General features: G+C 34.9%; 1 protein-coding gene across 1 annotated transcript in view; it reads right to left on the reverse strand.

The window, feature by feature from the left end:
* The window catches only part of SECISBP2L (SECIS binding protein 2 like), a 61,437-nt gene that overhangs the window by 29,212 nt on the left and 5,684 nt on the right, over positions 1-26,541 (reverse strand). Inside the window, exons 2-12 of the mRNA XM_025883943.2 lie at positions 22,745-22,923; positions 20,372-20,696; positions 18,587-18,722; positions 13,551-13,780; positions 13,244-13,268; positions 12,770-12,885; positions 7,141-7,275; positions 5,592-5,672; positions 4,902-5,069; positions 4,625-4,766; positions 700-869 (exon numbers count right to left, since the gene is read on the reverse strand). Coding sequence (XP_025739728.1) covers positions 700-869; positions 4,625-4,766; positions 4,902-5,069; positions 5,592-5,672; positions 7,141-7,275; positions 12,770-12,885; positions 13,244-13,268; positions 13,551-13,780; positions 18,587-18,722; positions 20,372-20,696; positions 22,745-22,923 — 1,707 coding nt within the window. The remainder of the gene's footprint in view (positions 1-699; positions 870-4,624; positions 4,767-4,901; positions 5,070-5,591; positions 5,673-7,140; positions 7,276-12,769; positions 12,886-13,243; positions 13,269-13,550; positions 13,781-18,586; positions 18,723-20,371; positions 20,697-22,744; positions 22,924-26,541) is intronic.

The following is a 26,541-nucleotide window of genomic DNA, read 5'->3' on the forward strand; positions in this document are numbered from 1 at the left end:
TTACAAATGGACAAGAGGAGTTTGGTTGGCTACACGTTTAGCTGGCTACAAAGAAACTGACTGGCAAAAAAGTAAATGTAATTTTAGACACTAGTTGAAAGAAGTACTATATCCAAAATAAAGGAAGGCAATTATGCTAATAATGCTACAGATATCAAACCACATCTGTTTCCCCCTTTAAATCCTGACTGACAAACTAGAGTTTCCACAAAAATGGATAAAATAAAAAGTGTGAAAACCAGGTCTTACAGTTACAATAGATTTACATTTTATAGTTTTTAATTATTTGGACATGGATTATCTCATTCTGCTCCTAACGATACTAAATTAAATAGAGCAGATATTATCCCGACTTACAGATGAAGAAGATAAGGGTAAGAAAGGTTTGCCTAAAACTATGTAATTTAGTACCAGAATCCAGAGCTTCTGATTCCTACGGTCCAATTTTTTGGATGCTAAATGTTTAACTTTTCTTTTTTTTTTAACCTTACAGAAATTCATCGTCCAGGGTCTTATTCAATACAGAAAGATAATCGTGATGCTGACGATATCCCCAACCTCCAATTAACTAGTCATCATAAAGATATACGCCTATGACTATCTCATAATAATCTGTTGGCTGAAACACAACTACTTTTGCAAAACAGATTTAAATCCTTATTTACCTTGTAAGATATACATCCCCAGATTTTGGTTTACCTTTTTAAGTGCTGTGGGCCGTTTTAGTTTTGCAATTTCCTTCTCTTTTCCTTTCTTTGCTTTAGAGGAAGTAATGTCCAAAGAATTAAAGGATGTCAAACAGGGCTGACTTTTGGTTAAAGGTTTTCTGTTAGTAGAGTCTTTAGTGTGAAAAGAAGCTGCAGTAACCACTAAAAACAAACAAGAACATTAGTTTTACTATTATTACCAACACCACATATTATGAAAATTTCTAATGATAAACCTACAAGAACATCCTCTTCTTGTGGGGAAAAACAGACATCGTAATAGTAGGAGTAGTACAGGGCCAAGCAGTGTTTATCAGATACAGCTTTTATGCATCCATTTAGCCTCCATAAGATAAAGACAAAGCCAAATGCAATTAACTAATTTAGCAATCCAAAGCAGGGACAAATAAATTATTAGTTCTACTCCACCACAGCGACCCTCAAGCATGCAATTCCTTGCAACTGGTCTCCAAGCAGAACCACTCAACCTCTGAAATTTCAAAATTTTGCACCTGTCCTTAATTCCTACTGAATCTTACATAAGAATCACCCTTATATAAAACACAGTCTGTCACTCCTCTCCTCATTTCAGCCTGCCAGTGAAGAATGATTTTCCTCTTTGGCTGCACTCTTAGTAGTTCTTTTATACCTCAGAAGTTCTTTTATACCTGATTGATAACCTCACCCTCTAGTGGCTACCCCAGTCCTTTAACAGGTCCAAAGACTAATCTCAATCCTCTCACTCTAGCAGCAAAAAAGCTTTCCTGCTACTTCCCTGAGAGCTGCTATCCAATATAAACATATAAGCCACCTACGAGGAGGCAGTAGGCATCCTAATTCCTGTCCAAGGCTTATCACCCCCTCTCCTCTTAATCCCATCTCAGGATTAATTCCTCAAGCATCTTGCTCTGTCCCTTTCCCCTTGCATCTTTCAAGGTCCTCCTTGACCCCTGCCTCTTTTCCCTAACTCCCAATAAGAAGCTAAAAATCTCCTGTATATAGAAGAAAGAAAAACAAAAAACCCAAAAAACTGACAACCCAACAAGACCCTTTCCCTGACTGGCTTCCCCTCGAGCTAAGGTATTATCACTCCCCTTTCCTTCTCAATAGTCTGCTTTATCGGTTATTTATACTGATGTGGATGCTATCTAGCTGTATCCAAGCAACGAGGTAAGCCTAGGATCCTCCTACCCCGCCATCTTCCCCAGAGGTCCTGAAATAATCTGCTTTCTCATTATCACCTCCCAGATCATAACAATCTGGCCTCTGCCCTACCCACGAACTCACAACCACTATTGTCAAGATCACACACGAGCTTGTAATCGCTAAATCTAATTCTCTTATCTAGTTTTTTTCAGCATTTGATAAGACCACATCCTCTTCCTCAAAATTCTGTCCTCACCTTGTATGACATTACACTCTATTTTTCTTACTCTTTCTCAAACCTATTTTTTTAGTTCTTCCTCTTGCTGTCCTTTAAGTCTGAGCATTCCACAAGGCTTTATTCCTGAATATGTTTTTCCTAACTTTTCTTTCCCCTGACAACCTTATGTATTTCCATAGCTATACATCCATCTCTATTTAAAACTCACTGACTTTGGGGCGCCTGGGTGGCTCAGTCAGTTGAGCATCTGCCTTTGGCTCAGGTCATGATCCCGGGGTCCTGGGAACGAGCCCCACGTCGGGCTCCTTACTCAGTGGGGAGTCTGCTTCTCCCTCTCCCTCTGCCTCTCTCCCCTACTCATGCACTCTCTCTCTGTCTCAAATGAATAAATTAAAAAAAAAAATCTTAAAAAACAAAACTCAAGGACTTCTAAACTAAAATGTACATACATAACTACATGTTAAGTAGGAACCACCAGAATCTCCCTAACTAGCATTTCAAATACAACAGGGCTGGAGTCTGTTCTTCCCAACAAAACTCTTCTTCCATAATCCTTGTTTGATATCATCAAAATCACCACAATCCTCTAACTAGGAGAGTTTGGAGTCATGGAGTCATCTTTGACCTGTTTCCACATTCCATCAGTTAAATAAAAAACAACAACCCCATCAATTCCTCACAATCCTTTTACGTTATCTACAATAGTCTCATTCTTTTCTTGGACTTCCCAAGAAATTCAATTTCTTTGTAATCAATGCTTTCCAACTTAAACACTGGTGGCAGTTTAGGGGTTAATCTCATTTCCATCTGATAAGAATCCTACTCTCCCTTCAAAGCCCAGTCCAAATGTTATCATACATGAAAGCATTCGTAACGGTCTTCCCATAATCTCCCTGTTGACATTAATCACTCTTCTCTTCTGCAAGTTCATAAAACTTTGGCTGGTATCTTTCCTTAGGCACTGTTCTTTATTAGTTATTTGTGTATGTCTTTCCCCTCAACTAGATTATAAACCTTTGACCACAGGAATATCTTAATCTATAATTCCACACCATGCTTTCTATATAGATCTCTATAACTGTATATATCAACATGTAGTCAATGAATCAAAGTTATAACAATGAAGCCATTTGAAGTATCAAAGGTTAACAATCTCTTCTCCACAGTAATCAGTTAACATTTACTGAGTGACTATAATCTTCTAACCAGGTTACATGCATCATCTCACTGACTCCTCAAAATAACCCTGTAGCAGGTACTATCATTACCTCCATCTTAATGTCAGGAAATTGAAGCATAGCAAAGTTAAATAAGTTGCCAAGGAAATACATGGAAGAACAGGATTCAAATTAAGGCAGCTCAACTCCAAAGCTCCTGCTTGTCGCCATGAGGCCATACTGCCTCCAGAACACTGCTAACTCTCAGTTCCACTGCTATAGTCCTTTACTCTTTACTGAGATGTAACTGCCACTCTACTCAACTCAGCAACATTCAACTTAAAAGATTAGTATGCATTCAATATTATTTTTACTAATAGTAAAGCTAAGGTTTATACTGGACAAGTAACTAGCTATAGATTTAAACATTTTGCAGACAGAATTAAAGTTATACACTGCTAATATCTTTTTGTCTAAAAACAACAGACCCTTTACATAGAACAGAAGAAATAGAATATTCCACTTCTGCCTCTTAACATCAGGCTTTTTGTTGGTGCCTTTCCCTTTCCTTTATATTATTCCTCTCCCGCTACAACAAAGGCTAGGGAGAGAAATGAGGGAGCACATAAGAGCTGCTGAACTCTAAATTTGACAAGGTTTACTAAAATATACATTACCATTTCAGTAGAAAGCCGAATCATTCATTTTCTCTCTCTCTCTCTCTCACACACACACACGCGCGCACACCTCTTGATCAAAACTCCTATGTTTCCTATTATCCAATTTAAAAGTTATAAAGCCAAATTACTTGTGATTCTTATTTCAACCTCTGAAGAAGAAAAACATTAGCTGCTTCATAATGTACACCAACTGACATGTGAACAGAGACCTAAAGGACGTACGAGAACAAACCACACTGGTATATGAGGAAAGAGTTTCAGGGAAAAGACCTAGCAAGCACAAAGATATTGAGCTAGGAGCATGCCTGGTGTGTCTGTGGAACAGTGAGGGGGCTGACTGACTAGAGCAGTGTGTGTCAGAGAGAATGGTGATGGGGCAAAAATGTCATAGGATCAGCTAAGATCTGGCCTTAGGAATCTGGCTTTACTCCAAGTGAGATCAAGAGCTACTGGAGAGTTCTAAGCAGTGGAGTGATATAATCCTGTTTATATTTTTAAAAGATACTCCTTTTAAGATAGCCTGCAGTAGGTAACAGTGGGCTACTACAGTGTACTATAAGGATGCGAGCTATGAGGGTAACAGGAGAGGAGCTGGTGAGTAGACTCTGGATTTTCTAGATAGATGCAATTAAGATTAACAATATTCAAAAACTATTACCAAAACCAAACAGTGAATTGCTCAGATAGTGAGATCACCTGTATATGCCAGAGGTCTGGTATTAGTAATCTGCCGTGCTTTCATCGCTTGTTGTTGTTTTTCCAGAGCTGCTAACATATCCCCCAAATCTAGCTGCACAGGGGTTTTATTTTTTTTTCCAGCTGCCTTTGATAAAGCTTCCTGCAAGGTAAATGGAACATTTATTTTTTGTGATAGTATTAAACTGTAGCAATTTATGATGATTTTACTTGTCACTCCTTCTGTCCATTCCCCCAAACCTACCAATTACACCTGTTCATAAAAATGAATAAATACCTGTAGTTTTTTTTGCTCCATACTTATTTCTGAATATTCTTGAGCTGTGGCAAGGGCCGCTGCTAAAGCTTTCTTCTTCTGACTTTTTGCACGTTTAGGAACTGAGGTGGTAATGGGAATTGGAGTCTGAACTATATTGATTGGTGAGTTTTCAGGTAAATCATCCAACTAGGATAACCAGACAAAAACATCTGTTAGTGATTCCATAAAGGTCTAACCATAAGGAAAGACAATCCAGAATGTGGGATGTTCTACAGTATATCTGGACTGGAATCTTTGAGGATTCAATGTCATAAAGAACAGAGTGAGATGGTGGGATCCTTCCAGCCTGGGAAATAATAAAGAGACAAACAGCTTAATGCAATTGGTGACCCTTGTCCGGATCTTGGTCTCAAGACGAAATAACTCCCAAGTAAAGTTTTGCAACAACAGGGGAAATGGACTGCATGCTATACGATATCCTTTAATTAATGGTGTTTTCTTGTCTGTAAAAGAACTATGGATTTTATAGGAAAGTGTCTTTGTTCTGGCTATACTGAAAATAAATATTAAGTACCAAATACATGGTTTTCTTCTCTACCATGGTGCCCCACATGTCTTTATGCTAACCCATAATACTTCTTTTCAGTATAGCCACAGTTCAAAGGATATTCAAATATTTTGCTTATCTTTTTAAAAAGAGTCACTTACTACTTTTGAAGAAAGTTTCTGTTGAATAGTCTCATCTTTAGCATTTCCATTCTCATTTAGTTCTTGAAATCCATCTTCATCCTGAAATAATTTCACATTTTAAGTAAAAACAGTTCAAAGCAATAAACTATTCAGAAAAATGTTTTATAATGCTTAAGAGTAATGAAAAATGGGGAAATAATTTTTAAAATTCTAATATTAAACTAAAGTCAGTCTTAAAAAGGAAATCCCATTTCTCACATGCTACAACATAGTTAATTTCATTATTCAACAATGGGGGCATATCTATACATGTCCATTTATTGGATTTCTGTGTCCATTTTAATTAATTAATTCTATTTTTAAGATGGATAGGTAATTGAAAAGAAATACAAAAGGGTTTTTATCATATTTCAGATAATCTGGAAAATATTTTCAACAGATGGTTTAATATGAATTTCATAAATATAGTCCCTGTCCTGCAATACTACACATACCTGTAAATAAGGTTAAAAGTTTAAAAATTTAAAAGAAAATCCTATTCAATTTCTTAACCAATATCCTCCTTTATAGTGAAAATTGTATCTAATATTTTTAACTAAGTATATGGATGGAACCAATTATATGGTTAAGTGCAAATAATAAATCTGCCACATGTTCTCAATAATTTAATAGAGATGCACTCTTAAGTCCTTTAGGTCAATTACTAAACTTATCTAACATATTATTCATCTCTAGTCTCTGGCCTCAAGCACATTTTCCAGTTTAACTGCCATCTATTGACCCATTTTATAGAAACTATGATCCAACAAAAAAGAATTATTCAAATGAGTTACCTGGGATGTTCACTATCCTGACACAACCAAATTCTACTCATTCTTTAAAGTCTATTCCAAAGATTGCCTCCACCCTACTCCAAACCCAAAGGGACTTGTCCCTTCTTTCAACTCCAACCACACCCAAGCAAGTACTAGGTGTGTATGCATCTACATTACTATACCCCAACTTCCCTAAGACTACTGTGTTTACTCACTTAATGTATCATTCACAGCACCTTATCTTACACATATAACAGGCCGCCAAAAAAAAAAAAAAGAGCCAGTTAGATGAATAAATAAAAATATTCCAAGCAGTATACAAACTTTCTGCCTATTAGAGAAAATAAAATAGCTTTTTTCTTCTCCAAGATCCTCCTGGCTAGAAGCACAATTTACCTAGACTGAACCATTCAAATCTAAAAAACTTGACAAAGAGACTAAACAATAATAACAAAAATTAGGGAGAAAGTTTCATACTAGGAGAAATGCACATAAAATCAAGTTCTACCTCTACATGTTACCTCAAAATGAATACTCATGACGAAAGTTATAAAAATAGACATTAATGAAGTTAATATTAGACTAACTATACATCTCCAGGACAAAAATGAATCAATACTTCTAAATAATTTATAATCTAATAGCAGAGTCACAGGTTAAGACATAAAAAGTACTTATCAGAATGTAAGAAAATTAATTTCTTAATGGGAACATTTACTCTAATAGTTTACAAATAGAGTCTGAAAAAATACCTCAAAATATAAAGATTCAGAATTTGAGTCGCCTCTATGAGACTGACTGGCGTTTAATTGCTTATTATCTTGTCTCTTTTGCAAATTCTGTCTTCTTTCTGAGGAAGTACTATGTCCTCGGCATCTGAATCCAACCTAAGTAAGCACCAAAAGAAAAAAATATATTATTTAAGTGAACATTTTACTGACATATAATATACTTACAGAAAAGTACACAAAAGTATAAAACTCAATGAGTGCGTAATTTATTATAAAAGGTTAAAGAGCATTTGACAAATAAGATCATTTTAAGGAAAATTAAAAATGTGATAATGCAAGTTACTTCCCTCCTTCCCCCACTTCATACATGAACGTTTAACCAGCTTTACTCGTAATAGCCAAAAACTGGAAACAACCCAGATGTCCTTGATTGGGAGAATAATTAAACTTACTGTGGTACATCCCTACTGCACAACAACAGTCAGCCACCCAGTGGAACAAACTACTGATGTATTCAATAATCTGGATGAATCCCCAGAGAACCATGAAAGTGAGAAAGCCAATCCTAAAAGGACTGTATGAGTTCATTTGTAAAACATTCTTGAAATGACAAATTATATAAAGGGGGGAACAACAGATCAGTGGATTCTAGGGGTTAACAAGAGGCTGGCCAGGAAAGGAAAGGAATGTGGCTATAAAAAGGAAACATGAGGGATCCCTGCAGTGATGGATCTGTTCTTATCTTGATTGTATCAATGTCAATATCTAGGTTGTGACACTGGACTGCAGTTTTGCAAGATGCTATCACTGGGAGAAACTGCACCCTACCTTTTTATTAAACTATTGTAAGTCTTCTAACATCTGTGGTTTTATTTAAAAAAAAAAAAATTCCTAAGAAAGGTAAAAAATTAAAACTCTTATTTCCAAGAAAAGAGATTTAGAACAAAATTTTCATCCAATCTGTAAATTATTACCCCATTAACAAATCTGTAAAATGTTCGACTGTTGTAAGGGCAAGATTCTTGAGACAATTTCAAGATCCTCCTCTTAAATACCCAAATGCAGCTAACATGAAACACCTCTCTTAACCAGGATACCCAGAAGATGTGAAAAGTATGATCTTCATTACCAGTTACCACCAAATTCTAACAGTAAACAGAACCTGAAGCAGATCTAGAACAGAAGGTGCTGATACACAGGCTTTGGATGATGAAATCAAAATTATGCACACAAAGACATGGAACCACCTAGCCAATTCCCATACTAAGTAACTGATCCAAAACAACTTGCTGATAAGAAATAGGATTTTTTTTTAAGAAATAGAATTTTTATGCTCTTTCGGGAGGTAGGCTGCATGGCAGAACAATAAGCCAGAGAAGATGGTCATACACCAAGTTTAATTCTTCCTCAGAATATGCACTGTGACAAGTGGGCTACCTCCTATAACTAGATAACTTTCCAGATACCCAACAGTTTCTTATTTTTAAATATTTACCTCATTTTAAAATTGGCTCAAAAACATGGATAGTGATATGGACAGAGGAATATACACATGATGAAACAAATCTCAGTAAAACGTTAGCTAGCATCTAACTGGTAGCTATATGAATATTCTCTGTAAAATTACTTCAACTTCACTATTTAGCAATTTTTGTAAAATATTTTAAAAACTGGCCCAAGAAAAGAAGCTCATACAAGACTGGTAAACCAAATGCAATTTATAATGTCTAGGTAAATAAAAAAAACCAACTTAATTCACATAAATTATTAATACTAAAATGAGTATAAGCCCCAAGACAGGGATGACCAAAAAGCAAGAGAATAATTCCTGAGCATACCTCTTCATTTCTGTGGACAGTCACTATGACAAAAAAGTAAATGCAAACCTGCTCTCCAAAGGCATTAAAATTATATCAAAAAAAAACCCTGTTGTAAATCATTTACTATGTATACATTAATGTTGCTACAAACATTAATACAATTAAAAGGAACAAATGGAACTGGATTTCTTATACTTGGGAGACATAAAGCTCCAGGATTAAATTAAAACCCCCAAACTAATGGTCCCAACGAAGTTCATGAGAACCAAATTTGCATGTATTTCAATTATCTCCTAAAAAGATGACTCAAAAATAGGAATACAGTTTTTTGCATAGAAAGATGCCACATCACAAAGGTAACCCATCCTCCCTAAACTGATAGATTAATTTAATGACTAATACAGAACAAAATAGAAATTCCAAAAATAGATTTCAATATACCTGGGAATTTAATAGATGATGAAGGTGGTTAATATCAAATCAGTTAAAAGATAGACTTTTCAATAAATGGTGCTGGAGATTTGGGTACCCACTTGGAAAATACGAAGTGGAACTATATCTCACACCATGCATAAGACAAACCCAAATGGAATAAAGATTAAATGTAAAAAAAACAAGAACATAAACACCCTAGTGGAAAACAAGCAAATCCTTTATAACCCTAGAGTAAGGACAGGGCTTTCCTATGATTTAAAACCCAGAAGCCACTTTAAAAAACAATAAATTCAACTTATAAACCTCTTAATGCTATTTAAAACATGCACTGGTATATGGCAATAATAATGAGCAAAGTCAAAAATAGAAATGAAAGTCTAGCAAAATATTTGTAATTCATATTACAAACTAAAGGCTCCTAAATTTTTTTTAAATCTGATAAGAGCTTGACGGAGAAACTGATTTTAAAAATATACCAAAAAGAAAAAAAAAATAGATCAAGATACAAAAAAAAAAAATGGGCAAAAGATATGATCAGACAAGTTAAGAAAAAACCAGAAACAGCCCATAAATACATGGAAAGATGCTCAACAATATATGGAAAGATGCTCAACAATATCAACGACCATTTTCACCCAATTGGCACAAATCCAAAATCCTGAAAACACATGATTTCTGAAGCTATATGGAAAAAGGCACTCTCCACGTTATTGTCGAGACTTAAATGGTATAATCTGCCAATATTATCAAATAACAGAAGTGGCTTTACCTTTGCATTCAGCAATCCCTTATCTAGGAATTTACTTTATTGCTATACACACACCTTTCTAAATGATACTGCAGCACGTCTGTAACAGCAACAAATTACAAACAACTCAAATGTCCATTAATAGGAAGACTACAGAAATCAACAAGCATATCTATGCTCCAAACATTAGGAGTTATTTTTAAAAAGTGTGGAAGCCCTCTTGTAATAATATGAAAATGTTTCCAAGATACATTGTTAAGTGATGAAAGCAAAGCACAGAACAGAGTGGATAAAACATAAGATGCATAATTGTATTTACTTAGAATGACATGAAGAAACTTGGAAAATACACAAGAAACTACTCAAAGTGGGACAGATATAGGGAAAAGAAGACAAGGGGAGACAGGGTGAAAATGAGATTTTTTTCATCGTATAATCTTTTTTGTCCCATTTTTCAACCAATTCACAAAATAAAACCATTTTTTAAAATTTAAATTTTTAGATTCTGTCCACTGTTTAAAATTAAGGTTATGACAGAGCATAGAAAGAACCTGTCTGTTCAAGTGTTAAAACACTGGTAAAAATATTAAAAATCACAGGTAAAACAGCATGGTACAGATACCAAATTCTGATAAATGGAACAAAACAGCCCAGAAACAGCACCTAAGACATAAGAAATTAGCAAACAGAGAAAGGAATGGATTACAATTTTAGAACAGCTGGTTAACTACTCTGAAAATCTACATCATTATTATATCATGCATCAAAATAAATTTCAGATAAAAAGTTCTTACAACATTATGCTATAAAAAAGTAGCGGAGGGGTGCCTGGGTGGCTTAAGCTGATTAGGCGTCTGCCTTCGGCTCAAGTCATGATCTCAGGTCCTGGGATTGAGCCCCACATCGGGCTCCCTGCTTAGCGGATAACCTGCTTCTCCCTCTCCCTCTGCCCCTCACTCCACTCATTCTCTCTCTCCCCATCTCTCTCTCAAATAAATATATAAAATCTTAAAAAAAAAAAGTAGTGGAAAATACAAGTGAATATTTCATTTCTAAAATACTTTTTAAGCCTAAAAACAATCAGAAATTGCAAAGGGTAAAATATTTTGATTTAACAGGAAAGAAAAAGATTCTGCACATCACAAATCAAACACATACTTAAGAATAAGTATAACAACACACCAGAAGTAGAAAACACATTGTTCAACATCTGACTCCAGGTCTTTTGGAATGAAGAGAGATACAAAATAAACAAAACCTAATATACTACATGTATTTGCATAATTTTTGGTTGTTCTTTTACTATTCCTCACCAGTTTGGAGGCTCAATAGCTGTATTACTTCCTCGCCAGTGGACTATGTATACCCAAAGTCTAACAAGTTATGATTTCAACATAAAATTTCAGCACTTAACTAAACATTTTGTAGATTTTGTTTATCTCATGTATATAAACAATTTTTGTTTTAGCTCTTTTGTTTCTAATCAAATAAAGCTAGACTGCCTCACATGCCTGCCACAAACAATGACTCATTTTTGCAATAACCATAGGGGAAAGGGCATTATTCTGCTTGTTCTCCTGACAGTCTAATTAATGTTAGGGCGCATCTAATGTACTTCATTTCAGGGAAGCAAATGAGCAGGCAAGTATTTGGTCCATTTAATCCATTAGTAACTTACTCTTATTTCAGTTCACCCACAGATCTATTCATATGATACTTTTTTTTGGGGGGTAAAATTTATTTATTTATGTATTTATTTGACAGGGAGAGACACAGTGAGAGAGGGAACACAAGCAGGGGGAGTGGGAGAGGGAGAAGCAGGCCTCCTGCTGAGCAGGGAGCCCGACGCGGGGCTCGATCCCAGGACCCCAGGATCATGACCTGAGCCGAAGGCAGCTGCTTAACAACTGAGCCACCCAGGTGCCCCCATATGATACTTTTAATACCTTAACTAGATTTAAGGAATCCAAGAAGTCTATCTAAAAACTATCTAAAAAAAAGAAAAAATGCTCATCAACAAACGACTCCCTGATTTCACAGATGACCAACGCAGCAAGACAGTTACTGGGAATCCGTGGCAGTGTGTTAACTTGCTCTGCTGTACGGCAGCTAGCTATTGTTCCCCAAGACCAGGAAGCCACCTAGTCTGGTTATGTTACAGTGTGAGGCAGCAATTGCTCTGGCCCTGCAACAAGCACAGAGGGCATAGCTTATAGGTCTAGTGAAAACAAACGAACAAGGCCGCAGTCCTAAAGTTCAAAGAATCAGTATTTATGGCATTAAAATGCTTTTAAATTTTGTATATGAATAAGAAAAAGTCACAGCAGATGAAACAGGATTGGAGAATATTCTTTTTTAAAAGTATGAAATATCCAAATCTATTTCTTAAATACAATAAAGTCGAAAATAGCACAACATACACACACCTATAATAGCACAATATACACATCACCTATAGTCAAGATTTTGCCTTTTTTTTCCATTAAATAATAATTTTACTGGCTAAGCCATTTTAAGATTACAGATATCATGATATTTTATGATGACATAATTCAATATGCATCTCTAAAAATTAAGGACACTGCCCTTCAAGACCACTATACCATTTATACAATAATTCAAGTTTCTCCAACCTAATTCAAATTACCTGTGAATTATTTCTTTGTTCAGTCTGCCTTCCACCTCTAGAAAACGTCTGATTTTTTTCCATCCAAGGTTTTTTCTGAGTTGCCTGGCACGTTACATTGGACCAATTTACACTACCTGCAACCAGTGAGATTTAAAAATATGATTTATTTATGAAAGATGCCAAAACCTAAATTATCCCTTAACTTTGTGTACTGAAAGTCAGTTACTATACATGTAAAACTGGAAATTTCTCTACAGACTTTAAGTAGTATTCCAGTTCTTAGTAACAGAAGTGCCATCTTGCAGAATACCCCAATTTCTCATTTGAGAAATTTTCTAAGTTTTATCAGCCCAACTGTACTTTCAAAGTAATGTGAATCTCTTGGAAGACTTCTAATTTTTTGCAGTATCAGCAAGCTTCATGCTTAAAAGCAAAACTCTGACATGGACAAAGAAGAAAGTATAGCAAAAACACTATGCAGAAAATAAGTACCTGTACATATAGATGATTCCACATGCTAAAAATAAAAACAAAAAAGACAATTATTTTCTGCTTAAGAGTCAACACCATATGCCTTGCAAAATGTTTCATAACTTAGTCTAGTGTGAAGCATACTTATTTACCATCCTAGAAAAATACTTCTCCATATATATTTTTCATATTAATATACAAAATACATTTTGATCCATTCTATTACTATGGGAATTGTTAATGAAAATAGATACTTGAGCTTTAGAGAAGATACAAAGATAATACTGACACAGATGAACGATAAAGAAATCAAAGCAGTGTTACATACATTCATGGTGCTAGAATCGGGATTTCTCAAAGCCCCTGCTGCAGGCTGGTTGTTGCTGTGTTTGGGACTGCAGTAGCCACTATCACTGTCAATGTCAGCTTCACTAGCCCCCTGCTCACTAGAGGATTCAGCAGTAGGGTGGGACGCTCTTCTCCTCCTGCCTTTGGACTTCCAGAGCATTGTGGCAGAGCTCTCCGAGAGAGATTTGTTAGCAATATCCGACGGGAAATCTATAAAGCAAGGAAGGTGTGACATCTCTTTGTGAGGACCAAACTGATAAATTCTTGTTAAATTATCATTAAGGTCATAAGAAAATGAAGGTATCTAACTTCGTAAATGGAGGAAACAAGTAAAAAATTTTTTGGAGAAGATCATCAAAAGGTAAGATGTTCCTGACAAATTGGTTTATGACATGTATTTATTATGACAAGAGAGTATTTGTATAAATATTAAAACAAACCACCATTACCCGTTTAAGAAAAATAACATCACTAATCCTTTTGAAGTCCACTGCATACCCCGTCCACCACTGCATCCTCTTCCTCCCCCAGAAGTCACCTCCATATAGAATTGTGTTTATCATTTCCTCCCTTTTTAAAATAGCTTTTTCATGGATTTTTGTACTCCTAAAACATAAATCATGTCATTTTGCAGTTTTTGCTTTATAAAAATGAATTTATACTGTCCATTTTCTTTTGTGACTTGCTTCCTAGTCTGCCCCATTCCCCCAACATTAGTTTTGAGATTCTGATGCATATGGCTGTAATTCATTAATGTCACTGGAATCTAGAATGCCTGGGTATGATGAACATACCACACATTGTGTTTATCCTTTGTACCACTGATGGGACGCTTGGGACTGTTTTGGGGTTTTGCATTATTAATACTGCTGTAACCACTCTTACACAGACATTTGAACATGTATGTGTGCATGTGGAAGTTTCTTTAAGATAAATACTGCTGGGCCTTATGGCATACACATATTCGACTTTACTCAGTACTGCCAAATCATTTTCAGTCAAACTGTTTAAAACAGTTTATAACCCAACAGCAAGATATAAATATCCACAGTGATCCACATATTCACCAAATACTTGATACTGTCTGCTAGGCTATAATTTTTGCCAATTGTTAGATATAAAAAGATGGCTCATTGTGGGTTTTAATTTGTATTTTCTTGCCTAATAATGAGATTTGGTATCTCTTCTGATGGTTTTAGCCACTAATGTTTTCCCTACTGTGAAATACTTAATTTTATTTTTGGATTGTTTGACTTCCGCCTATTTTTCTACTGAGTTGTCTCTTACTTTTGTAGTTCACAAATTGTAATCAAAAGACATTAAAAAAAACTCTTACAATGTCCTCCTACCCTAACAAATAACAATTTTCCTTTTTCTATATTTCCGCCCATAATTTTTACACAGCATTAATGCAATTTTGAGTTGGGCTATTTAATTTTTTTTTAAGATTTTATTTATTTATTTGACAGAGAGAGATAGCAAGAGAGGGAACACAAACAGGGGGAACTGGAGAGGGAGAAGCAGGCTCCCCACTGAGCAGGGAACCCGACGCGGGGCTCAACCCCAGGACCCCGGGATCATGACCTGAGCTGAAGGCAGTTTAATGACTGAGCCACGCAGGCACCCCGGGCTATTTAATATTATGTATGGTTCTTCATAATTATAATGTGAGAAGGCAGTATTATTCCACTAAGTGGATGTTCTACACTTCTCTTGACTTGTCACCTGTTATTAAACATTAGGAAGCTTCACTGTGATACTGCAATTTGGATCTTTCATCAAATAGTCCTTTTTCTTTCTAGGGAAATATATCCATTTTAGCTACATTCACAGGGGAAGGACAATTGGGTCAAAAGAAAGATTCCTATAGTCCTGCCAAACTGTTTCAGCCCCCTGGTGTGTCCCAGAGCCTCAGAACAAGGTAGGATCAGTTTTTTTATTCATTCATATGAATTTTTTATGTCTTCATACTAATACTTTTTCAGTGATAGGCATAGTAAAAAACTCTTTTCCAAGTTTCTGGCTCATTCTTCCACTCACTTCTGATAGACAGAATTTACTTCAGAAAGAGTTTCCTCCCTGCCGTCATAAAGATATCTGCCTATATTTTCTTCTACAAACGGGTTTTCCCGTTTGTCCTTAATGCACGGGTTGTAAATTTGGGATCTGTAATGCTATCTGTGTTATTTTCCACATGTATTTCCACATACATATGAATCTATTTCTGGGTCCCCTGTTCTAATTTTGGTATACTGCATTTTTTTGCATAAGCCTATAGGAAGTAAGATAGTTTAATAGGTCTCGATATTTAGAAAAAAAGCTCTTTTCTTCTCAAATGGTCCTTTTAGAATTAGTTTATCAAGTTCCCACAAAATTCCTGTTAAAATTTTGATTAGAACTGCACTGAACCTACAGACTGACTTTGGGGAAAATGACATTTGCAGTATCAAATCATCCTATATGAACAGGATATTTAGGGTTGTTTTTTTTTTTAATGTCCTACCATAAAGATTTTCTGCATAAATGTCTTATACATCTTTTATAAAGTTTATTCCCAGAAACTTATATTTTTGTTGCTATCATAAATGGCATCTTTTCTCAAATTCTGTTTGTAACACACTGAAATGCACTTAATTTTTGTATGATATCTAATCATCTTGTTAAACTCATTAAGTACAAGCTTGTGTTCAAGAAAAAAATGTGTTACAATTCCTTTAAGTTCTAATATTTCATCCTACCTGTGACTGATACCAATTAATCCTCAGAAATTAGAAACAAATTAAACAAAAATATTGATAGAATGTACAATCCTCAGAATTTGAAAACAAACTAAATAAGAATACTGATAAAAGGTATTATCTTCTAATCAAATTTTACCTTCACTTTTCTTTCTCTTTTTACTTCTATTAAAGCATAATTGACACACGTTACATTAGTTTCAAGTGTACGACACAGTGATGCTAAAAGCGTCTATACGTTATGCTTTGCTTACAACAAGCATAGCTACCATCAGCTACCCCCAACCCTCTGACAACCATCAGTTTTTGTTCTCGGTGTTTATGGGTCTATTTCTGCAGGGTTTGTTTTTTTTTAGCTTCCACATATAAGTGAAATCATACATTTTTTGTCTTTCTCTATCTGACTTATTTCACTAAGCATTATAGCTTCTGGATCCATCCAGGTTGTTGCAAATGGCAAGATTTTATCCTTTTTTATGGTTGAGTAATATTCCATTGTATATACATACCATGTCTTCTTTATCCATTCTCCATTCATTTACCTATGGACACTTGGATTGCTTCCTTATCTGGGCTATTGGAAATAATGCCGCAATGAACATAGGAGTGAATATATCTTTTCGAATAAGTGTTTTCATTTTTGGGGGGGGGTAAAATACCCAGTAGTGGAATTAATGGATCATTTGGTATTTCTATTTTTAGTTTTTTGAGGAACGCCCATACTGTTTTCCATAGTGGCTGTACCAATTTACATTCCCACTATCTGAGGGTTCTTTTTTCTCCACATCCTCACAACACTTGTTATTTCTTGTCTTTTTGAGTCTAGCCACACTAACAGGTGTAAGGTGATTATTTTGTTGTGGTTTTGATTTGTATTTTTCCCTGATGATTAGTGATGTTGAGCATCTTTTCATGTGTCTGCTGGCCATTTGTAGGTCTTCTTTGGAAAATTGTCTATTCAGGTCCTCTGGCCAATTTAAATTGGATTATCTGGGCTTTTTGGAATTGAGTAAATATTTTAGATATTAACCCCTATTGGATATATCATTTGCCAATATCTTCTCCCATTCAGTAGGCTGCCATTTTGTTTTGCTAATGGATCATCTATTCATTTTCTAATTCTTATGCTTCAGAAGATTGTCTTTGTGGTCACTAAGTGAGCAAACTAAAGAAGTAAGGATTTTTAAAAGCAGTCCCAGGGTTTAAAGCATGTAGAAGTCACTATGACTAGGAATAACCAAAACAGAAAACTCTGTAATATATTACATTGTGATTCTTTCTATAGCCTCTCCAAGCATTTGTTAGTCCATTAATCTCACTGCTTTATGGCTACAAACTACACACAATGACTGTACTAGCAAGAAGATTGCTTTTTAACGGATTCCCAGATCCCTTCTTACTCCTAATGGATCTAAGCAATTGTAAAAAAAAATAACTGAACTGATGTCACAAAAGAAAAGGTACAGCCCAAATGAAAGTTTGCACCATCAAATTTATTTTAAGCCAGAGTGGAGTCTACAGAGGGGTAAAAAGTAAATGTGCCTTTGAGCAGATCTAATTCTTGGCCTTCAATCATTAACAAAAATTTTTTTACTAGCACCAATGACAATGGGTGAGGAGATAGTTATTTACTGTGTTTATGGGTCTATTTCTCAGCTATTAAGCTGAGATCAGAGATACAAACTGGAATTTAATGATATAAACTGGAAAATATTTTTATCTATTACCAGGCTAAAGCATCTTAAAGTTTATACAGTCCTCTAAAAAATTCTGGACAAAATGATATCCAACTAGTCCAAAATTTTTCTTGACAGGATATAGGTGCCACTGACAGGTTTGGTTCAGATCTATGCTAAAATATGGCACAGAAAACTTGCCAAGTTCTTTCTATAAAGATATTATACAATATTAAGAGTATTTTATGAAGGGCTTTAAACTAGTTATAAAAAACATATGATTTTAATTTCTGCCAAAATGAGTCCTCAAATTCTTACAATGTCTGTAATATTCCATCTCTGATTTCTGAACTGCTCCACTACTATATGGGGATAAGGACACCTCAAACCCTCCTCAAAACTGCACATTAGCCAGCAAACAAGTTGAAAGAACATTATGGACATGGACTGCTTTTATCCTTCCTAGAGAACTTCACAAAGTGTCAGCATAAATGAAAGAATGAAAGTCTAGAATCCTGAAAAGTGGTATAGTCTACAATCATAAAGTCAATACATGAAAACAAATAAAAATCAGTGATGTATACATAAACACTCTTGCTTACCAGTCTGCTGTGAAGCATCTACCAGAAGCACAATTTTTGATCGATTATCAGGACCTGCTGCATTTGTCTCTTTCTGAGTAGCTACATTTTTCACCAGTGGCCTTTTGCTTTTTATGTGCTGTTGTAAAAGCTGTTGCTGATTTAAGCACAAAAAATAATAATAATAATAACTTAAAATCCTACTCAATGTACTAAACATTATAAAATACATATCTACTATAAAACACACCTAAATGTATGCTCTAAATTAGTGGCTTCCAACCCATGGGGAAAGAGGGCTACTGTATTAGGAATTCATGACATTATCTGCATTTAATTATACATTAAATGATGTATTATACACACACATTGATACTATTTTTCAAATAACTGTTAACACTACTATGACTAATAAAATATTAATTCATTTTAAATTATTACTTGTACTTCATATTTTCTCAATCAATAATTAATAAATGATAGAAGTATAATCATGTTATATAAGGGGTTATAAATTTTTATTTAGAAGAGTAACAAAAAGGGTAGTAGCTTATCCAAGGGATAAATTTTTCCTTTCATGATAGCAAGAAAGTACAAAAACAATTCTGCTTTAGAGCTTGGAAAGAAAATATAAAAAAAACTGATCCTTTCCTTCATTTTTTAAAACAGAAGTATTCATCACTTAAATAGCGATTTATACAACAGAACTCTGAATTTAACTTCCTAAACTGAAGAGCTGGAAATGCACTCTGAGAAATCATGTTTCTTCACCACCTGAAAGTTATATACTACTACCTTATTTCCAATACTTGTTTCCTTACATTCTCCAGAGGTCCCAAAACAACTTCCCTTGACCCAGTGTTTTCATGAACAAATACTAATAGCTTTTTAAAGCAAACTGTGCTGCATGTTTGTATTTTAATTTGTAAAAAGTATGCCAAAAGCCAGCAAAGACTTCTCACAGAAGAAGCTGGGCTAATGGAATCTAGGAAAGCATCAACTCCTTGATGATAGAGCCACAGATGCATTTAAGAAATCACTCTACCTTCCATTAGCTCAAAAGCGCTGAGAAGAAACATGGCTTTTCTTCTTACTTGCTTTGATGTTAAGGCCTCAAAATAAAAGTAACCTTTTAGTTAAGATATAGTTAACCTAGAATAAATCTTAAATCTCTTGTGTTTTCAAGGCCTTCATGTCTTTTTTTTTTTTTTTACTTAGTCAAAAGACTGGTCTTAAGAGTGGTTTCACACATTTATCTTTCATTTTCTTCAGCCCTAGGAGACCCTCCCTGTGTTCATATAATACAGTAAAGCAATACATGACTAACAAAGTGCTATTGCTACTAAAAATTCACAGAATAGCAACAATGAAGTTGAAGGGACTGAATGAATCACAAATGTTGTTCTCCATAATATCTCCTGCTGATTTCTGAAGACTGAAATATAGGAAGTGCATTAGTCATTCAACACCACTGGCATGGATCCAACCTACCACTTATAAACACTGGTGTCGCTATGTAATTTTTATCACTAAATTAAAATAATCTGGAAATATCTGTGTATTACGATTAAATAAAACTCTCTGAAGGAACCAGAATACGACTGTAAATCATATCATCGATTAAGAATAAGACACAATAAAAAACAGGAAAAATTATTTTATAAATGCTCTACCCTTGATTATTTTATAATAGTGAATGAAATGTTTTATAGTAAATTCAGCATCAAGGCTAATCAATACAAGTAACAAATTACTATTATTAACAGAAATATCAAACATAAAAGCCAATTAAAATAAGTCACTTACTTTTGGTACAACTGGTCCTCTGTTACTGTTTCTGCTTCGATGACTGGACAATGGGAAGACCTGTCCAAGCTGATTTGGACGCTCAGTGCACTCTGTGGTTATAGTATTTACAGTATTTGCAGCCTGAAAGGTGTTGGAGTAAGGTGTAGGAAAAGGATGATAGAATCCCATAACTTGGGCACATGGTGCTGGCATCAGCTGATAATATGTATACTCTGTAGAAACAGGTGGCTGAGCAGATATAATGGGGTAGGCAAGGTATGGTCCAGCAGGGTTTGGATTGGGCTGTTGCCATCGTATATCATTGTTATATAACGGAAATTGTCTGTTAAAATCAAATAAAAAAGGAACAAATCGATTGACAAGTCTGAAAGTAGTGCTGAAGCAAAACCTCTTAATTCATTTTAATTTAAAAAAGTACAGAACAGTGCCTTCATAATAAAAAGGAGACAAAATTATCACCTTATAAATTTCTTTGCTATAATTAGAGATTATTATATACATGTAGTAACAACTTAAATGACAGTATAAAGGAATTCAACCTGATAGTCTACTGCATTCCAAAATTTTAAAAGTACATACCATTCTTATTTACAACTCTCTCCTCAACCTCCTCAGGGTATTTCTGCCTACAAGTTAAACACCTAGCTGCTGGATCTGCACACAAAGGCAGTCCAAAGTTCCCACCCAATGCTAACTACTGTGATGGCCTTCTGCAAAAAGCAGGGTAAGGTGATCCCTGTGTAAGGTGATCATTACAATGGGTGATTTGATTCCTCCATCTCTTGTTCTTCAGCTCAGTCCCAGGGCCTCCTACTCCTCTCCCATACTCCCCGAACCATTTGGCCAAGTCAAGCTCTTTTCCTGGCTCCCCTCCTTGGCAATGGAAGCAGGTTCCTGGTCCAAGGGAAAGAAGAGAAAGAGGTAAGCCTGTCCATTGCCATCCTATCCCTAGCATTAGAGCCTTTTCTAGTGCAATTCCTATAAAGCATCAGCAAGATTCTTCCTGTCTCAGCAGTCCTTACAGAAGGCTGCTGCAGAAGAATGAGTGGCCATGGGGAGCTGGAGCACTGAGCTTTTCCTCACTACTCCCATAACCAAGCACAATGGAAAAATGTTCACTGCCATAATTAAAAAAATACTTTTAATCTGCTGGCTGGTTTACTCGTGAATTCTCAAAGATTATTTAGTATGCTAAAAAAAAATTGACTGTACTTTACACTTGGCCATTTTGTCAAATACAAAAAAATAGTATTAAATTTGGTTTTTAAGTCACTTCAAACGTAGCCCTATACAGGTCAAAATTGTTTGACATAATGCTAACCTCAATTGAGAAGGATCCCTTATTCTTGTCTAATCCCCAAAACTATAGAGTTTTAGAGATTATTAACCTGAATATTTAATATTTCATACAGTAGCTTAGTGGCCTCATATCTCTTACATCAACAATATCTGAAAGAATGTGCCTTGGCAAACTAGTGTGCCACATGATGGCTCATAGGTGTGCAGAAATATTGATTGCCTTTGCCTTCGGGGTGGTTGAGCAGAGGCTCGAGTCCAGCTACCTCATCCATCTGTCCCAGAGTGCTAGAGAAATATAATTTTCTATATGTGATATTATTTGTAAAAGGCTGAAAGTACTTTTAATAAAGCAATAACATGAACTACACCAACAAAGTACTAATCACTCAGATAGTCTAAGCAGGGTTAAAAAGGCTATCACGATTATCACAAGTTACACCCTAACCACCAAGTCACGCATTATCTGAATTGCAAGCATTTTGCTAAATCACCCTGTGACTATAGCACAGAAGCTAAATTTAAACTAGAATCAGAGTCCAGAAATATATGTTAACCATAAACACTTCAATGTTAAGAACTATCCCTTGGTATTTTCTTCTTATGCCCGATTGTCCTGGAAGTTAAAAGGGTTTCCATTAACCACTTTCTGAATATTCATTCCTCCCTTTATATCAATTTATTTCAAAGTAAGTTTAATGACTTATTGTAGGAGATATACCCAAAAAACTCCATTTTCTCTCAAAAAGAATGAGAAAATAACGCACGTTAACAATTTTCAAATTTCTACTTCATTTGGTTTTATTCATTTCTCTTAAAAAAGGGAAATGGCTAATGTTTAAAAGTTACAAATGAAGGGGCGCCTGGCTGGCTCAGTTGGTGGAGCATGGGACTCTTAATCTCAAGCTTGTAAATTGAAACCCCATGTGGCTGTAGAGATTACAAAAAAAAATAATAAATAAACCTAAAAAAAGGAAAAATTACAAAAGGAAAAAATGAAGAAGTATGCCTTGCCAATTTCTGTATTTTCCTACCCACCCCTCACAAAAAAGGAAATAATAAGAAACAAATTACCTATTGGACTGGTTTTCCTGCACAAATGGATAACAAGTAATCAGGTAGCTGGGAATTGGAGTTGGTTCTACACCAGAAACATTTCCATTATCATTTGGGAGTGCCATCGGGATCATAAATGTATCAGGATTCTTCTTCTGGGGAATAAATGGCTCTACCTCAGCTGAGAGCTTGACATTCTTCAAAGAGATAGTAAAACACACTATTAATAAAGGAGCAAAAAACTTAATACAAATTCACAATTTAACAATGGAAGAGTCAGTATTTACAAACAGTAATTAGATCTCCTCAGTATTAGAAAACATCCAAAGGAGCAGCAATGTCAAATTAAAATAACTAAATATGATTATTTAGGCAAAGCCATCAAATAAAACAGGGAAACACTTATCAGAAGTTATTGCATTTTAATGAAATCATTTCTTACGTAACTAAAGCTGTTAAAACAATCAAGAGTACAAGGAAGTCAGACTTGAGTCCAAAAATAAAGCTGGTAGTACGAAATGTAGCTCTTCAGACAAAACAATGCTTTTAACTAATTTTGTTAGGAGGGAAAATCATTAAACAGAGTTCTGAAGGATACTCACTTTGTATTTGTTTGACTAGTCTAAAAAATAGTCTATTTCTATCCATTTCAGGAAATTAGATTAGTATGGTTTAGTTAAAAGGAAGGAAAATGTCCAAGATTAATGAAAAAAAAAAACTTAACATAAAGGCAAGAAACTTTTGGCTCACAGTTAAACTAGGAGAAAAAAATGAGTGCTTCAGGGCACCTGGGTGGCTCAGTCATTAAGCGTCTGCCTTCAGCTCAGGTCATGATCCCAGGGTCCTGGAATCGAGTCCCACATAGGGCTCCCTGCTTGGCAGGAAGCCTGCTTCTCCCTCTCCCACTCCCCCTGCTTGTGTTCCTGCTCTCGCTATCTCTCTCTGTCAAATAAATAAAATATTAAAAAAAAAATGACTACTTCAGTTTCCCAGTAGACACAGAGTATGTACTCTCAGTTTATTTTGTATTTTTTCTTACAAAAATATCTACAGAAATTTAAAAGATATATTTAAAAAACAAGTATTTTAGGATGCACATGTGGGTGACAAAACTATAAAGAAAAGTAAGTAAGATCTGGGATAAAAGTCAGGACAGGAATTACTCATATGAAATTACTCATGTGAAAGAAAGTTGTGATCACGAGGAGGTACCTGGAGAGCTTCTGAGTGCCTGACAACGTTCTATATCCTAACTTGGGCGATAATTACAAGGCATTCACCTTGTAATTCATTTAGCTATACATTGCTTTTATGCAGTTTTCCTTCTTTATTTAACAACAAATTTCTTAAATTTAATTTTAAAAAGAAAAAACCTATAGACACATTCTTCAAAGGTAGAATGTTAAAAACCACATAAATATCACAATCTAAAAAGATATTAAACACTTCTTTAAGAAACCAGTAAGTGAAATGCAATCCAGTGTTTCAATCATTCAAATCAATTACCTCAAAGCAATAGTCCTAACTAGAACTTCTATCCAACAAACCCAGTAGGATGGCATTTATCGGAAGCTCTGAGCAAGGCAGAGTTCCCAGAATAAATGTCAGGCATGTTTCTCACAAAGGTAATAAGTAACAAATGTAAGAAAATCTGAAGACAAAATCTGGGGTGCCTGGGTGGCTCGGTTGGTTGGGCAACTGCCTTCGGCTCAGGTCATGATCCTGGAGTCCCTGGATTGAGTCCCACATTGGGCTCCCAGCTCGGCAGGGAGTCTGCTTCTCCCTCTGACCCTCCCCCCTCTCATGTGCTCGCTGTCTCTCTCATTCTGTCTCAAATAAATAAATAAAATCTTTGAAGACAAAATCTAAAGACTTGATATGCTCAATAGGATAGCCTTTATTCAGACAAATTATTCTCTAAAAAGAGTCCACTGGAAATATTCAGAATGCTTGTAAAAAGGTGGGAAGAGAGAAGAAATCTGAACTATTTATTGTAGTATCAATTCAATATCCTTCCTACCTGATTAAACTTTGAAATCTACTTTTATACTCTTAACCGAATATGAAATAGAGACAGTACTTGCACTTACGAATACAGTATCTGTGAACTCAAGCTGGTTTCTTGAATTTGAACCCTGAAGGCAAAAACTCCTTCAAATGTTAATAGTCTAAGTCAGTAATTTTCACTGTGATAGTCAACAGAACTCAAAAATTATTTGTGTAAGATATAAATTATCAATCTAATAAATGTTCCCCCAGGAGGAAATTTGGGGAAAAGGCTGATTTTCAACAATAATGCACAGATAATGGAAACTTGCTTTATATAGTTCATGCATAAAAAGAGGAAAAATTTAAATCACATTTTAACTACACTGAAAATGTAATTTTTAGGATATCTTTGAAAAATCTAAAAAGTCCTTCTGAACATATGAGAACTCTCTGAACAGTTCTATAGATCTGTATTAGAAGGCATTAGCAAGAAATGATTATATCAAATTTCCATATGAAAAGGAAACAATACTAATATAATTATAAAGAAATAAGACAATTTAAAGATAGTAAGTTTCCTAATACCTCCCCACCAAATAGTACCAACTCATAAATTACTTTGGTAAAAAAATTCAAATTCTTGCTCAAGTAAAAAGTTGCAACAAGTTTTTATACTTAGTTTCATTTTACTTTGTAAGAGTTTTATGAACTTAGGCAGCCCACGGTCAAAACAGTGTCATACATAATTTATAATTGATATCTGTACATATACACAGTATATGCCCTTAAATATCAAAGTTTGCAATGATTTCTATTCTAAGTGCAATTCTAGATATCAGAGTTCAACAATAAAACTCACAAACACTGAAGTGATCCTTTGTTTTTAGCAAAAAAGAGAAGCTGCTGTAGTCAACAGCTGCACAAACAGAAGATGTCACTAGTAGGAACAGACTGGCAAACTTTCTCCTACAGTTACAACTCTCTATGGTCTTAAAAGTTGTTTGTTGTGACTTTGGGGCCTTCAGTATCATACATTAAAAATGAAGCATCTGCTATTCTCAGGCCTAAAAAGTAAAGATAAATCCCAAACTATTTTTAAAATTCCACATAATAAAGGCCATATAGACAATATGTTAAGTAACAAATTCTGGCAATATTTCAATGATATTAGTATAGAAATCAAAGAAAAATGTCCTACCTAGTGGACAAGAAAAGTTATAAAAAATTAGACTAGTTACTTCATACAATGATATTCCTTAGTTTGAATTTTTTAGTCTACTTTGACAAGATCTATTTTTTTGGAATCAGAAATTTTATATAAAATAAGTCTAAACTACACAAAGTCTAACTTCCTGTACTACTATTTGCTTAAAAAAAACTACCTACATAGTAAAATTATCTTTATCTTTCAGAAATTATTTCAGAATTTTCCAAATAATGAAAAATCATAATAATCCGAGAAACCTGTACTGGGGGGAAAAAACATAAGCAGTTTCACATTCTTTTAAATTTAGCATATATTAAAACAAATGTCAATAATAAAACTTCTTTGATGTGAATAATCTAGAAAATCCAAGAATTTATCAGAACATGAAAATATAAAAGCCTTCTTTAAAAGAGTGTATTAAACAAATGCACTCAGATCACTGAGAGCCTATATGAATTCAACAAATATGCACTGAGTACATGTTCTGGAAAGAGTGCTGTACTAAACTGGTTTAGGGAAAATGGGCAAACATTACTACGAAGCACCCAACAGCAGGAAATGCAAACTAAACTCCTCTGGGACAGAATCTCCAGAAGAGTGCAAATAATTTTCCCAGATT

Source organism: Callorhinus ursinus, unplaced genomic scaffold (assembly GCF_003265705.2).
Source record: "Callorhinus ursinus isolate GAN/ISIS: 27379988/994484 unplaced genomic scaffold, GSC_fseal_2.0 scaffold25, whole genome shotgun sequence".
Taxonomy (NCBI): domain Eukaryota; kingdom Metazoa; phylum Chordata; class Mammalia; order Carnivora; family Otariidae; genus Callorhinus; species Callorhinus ursinus.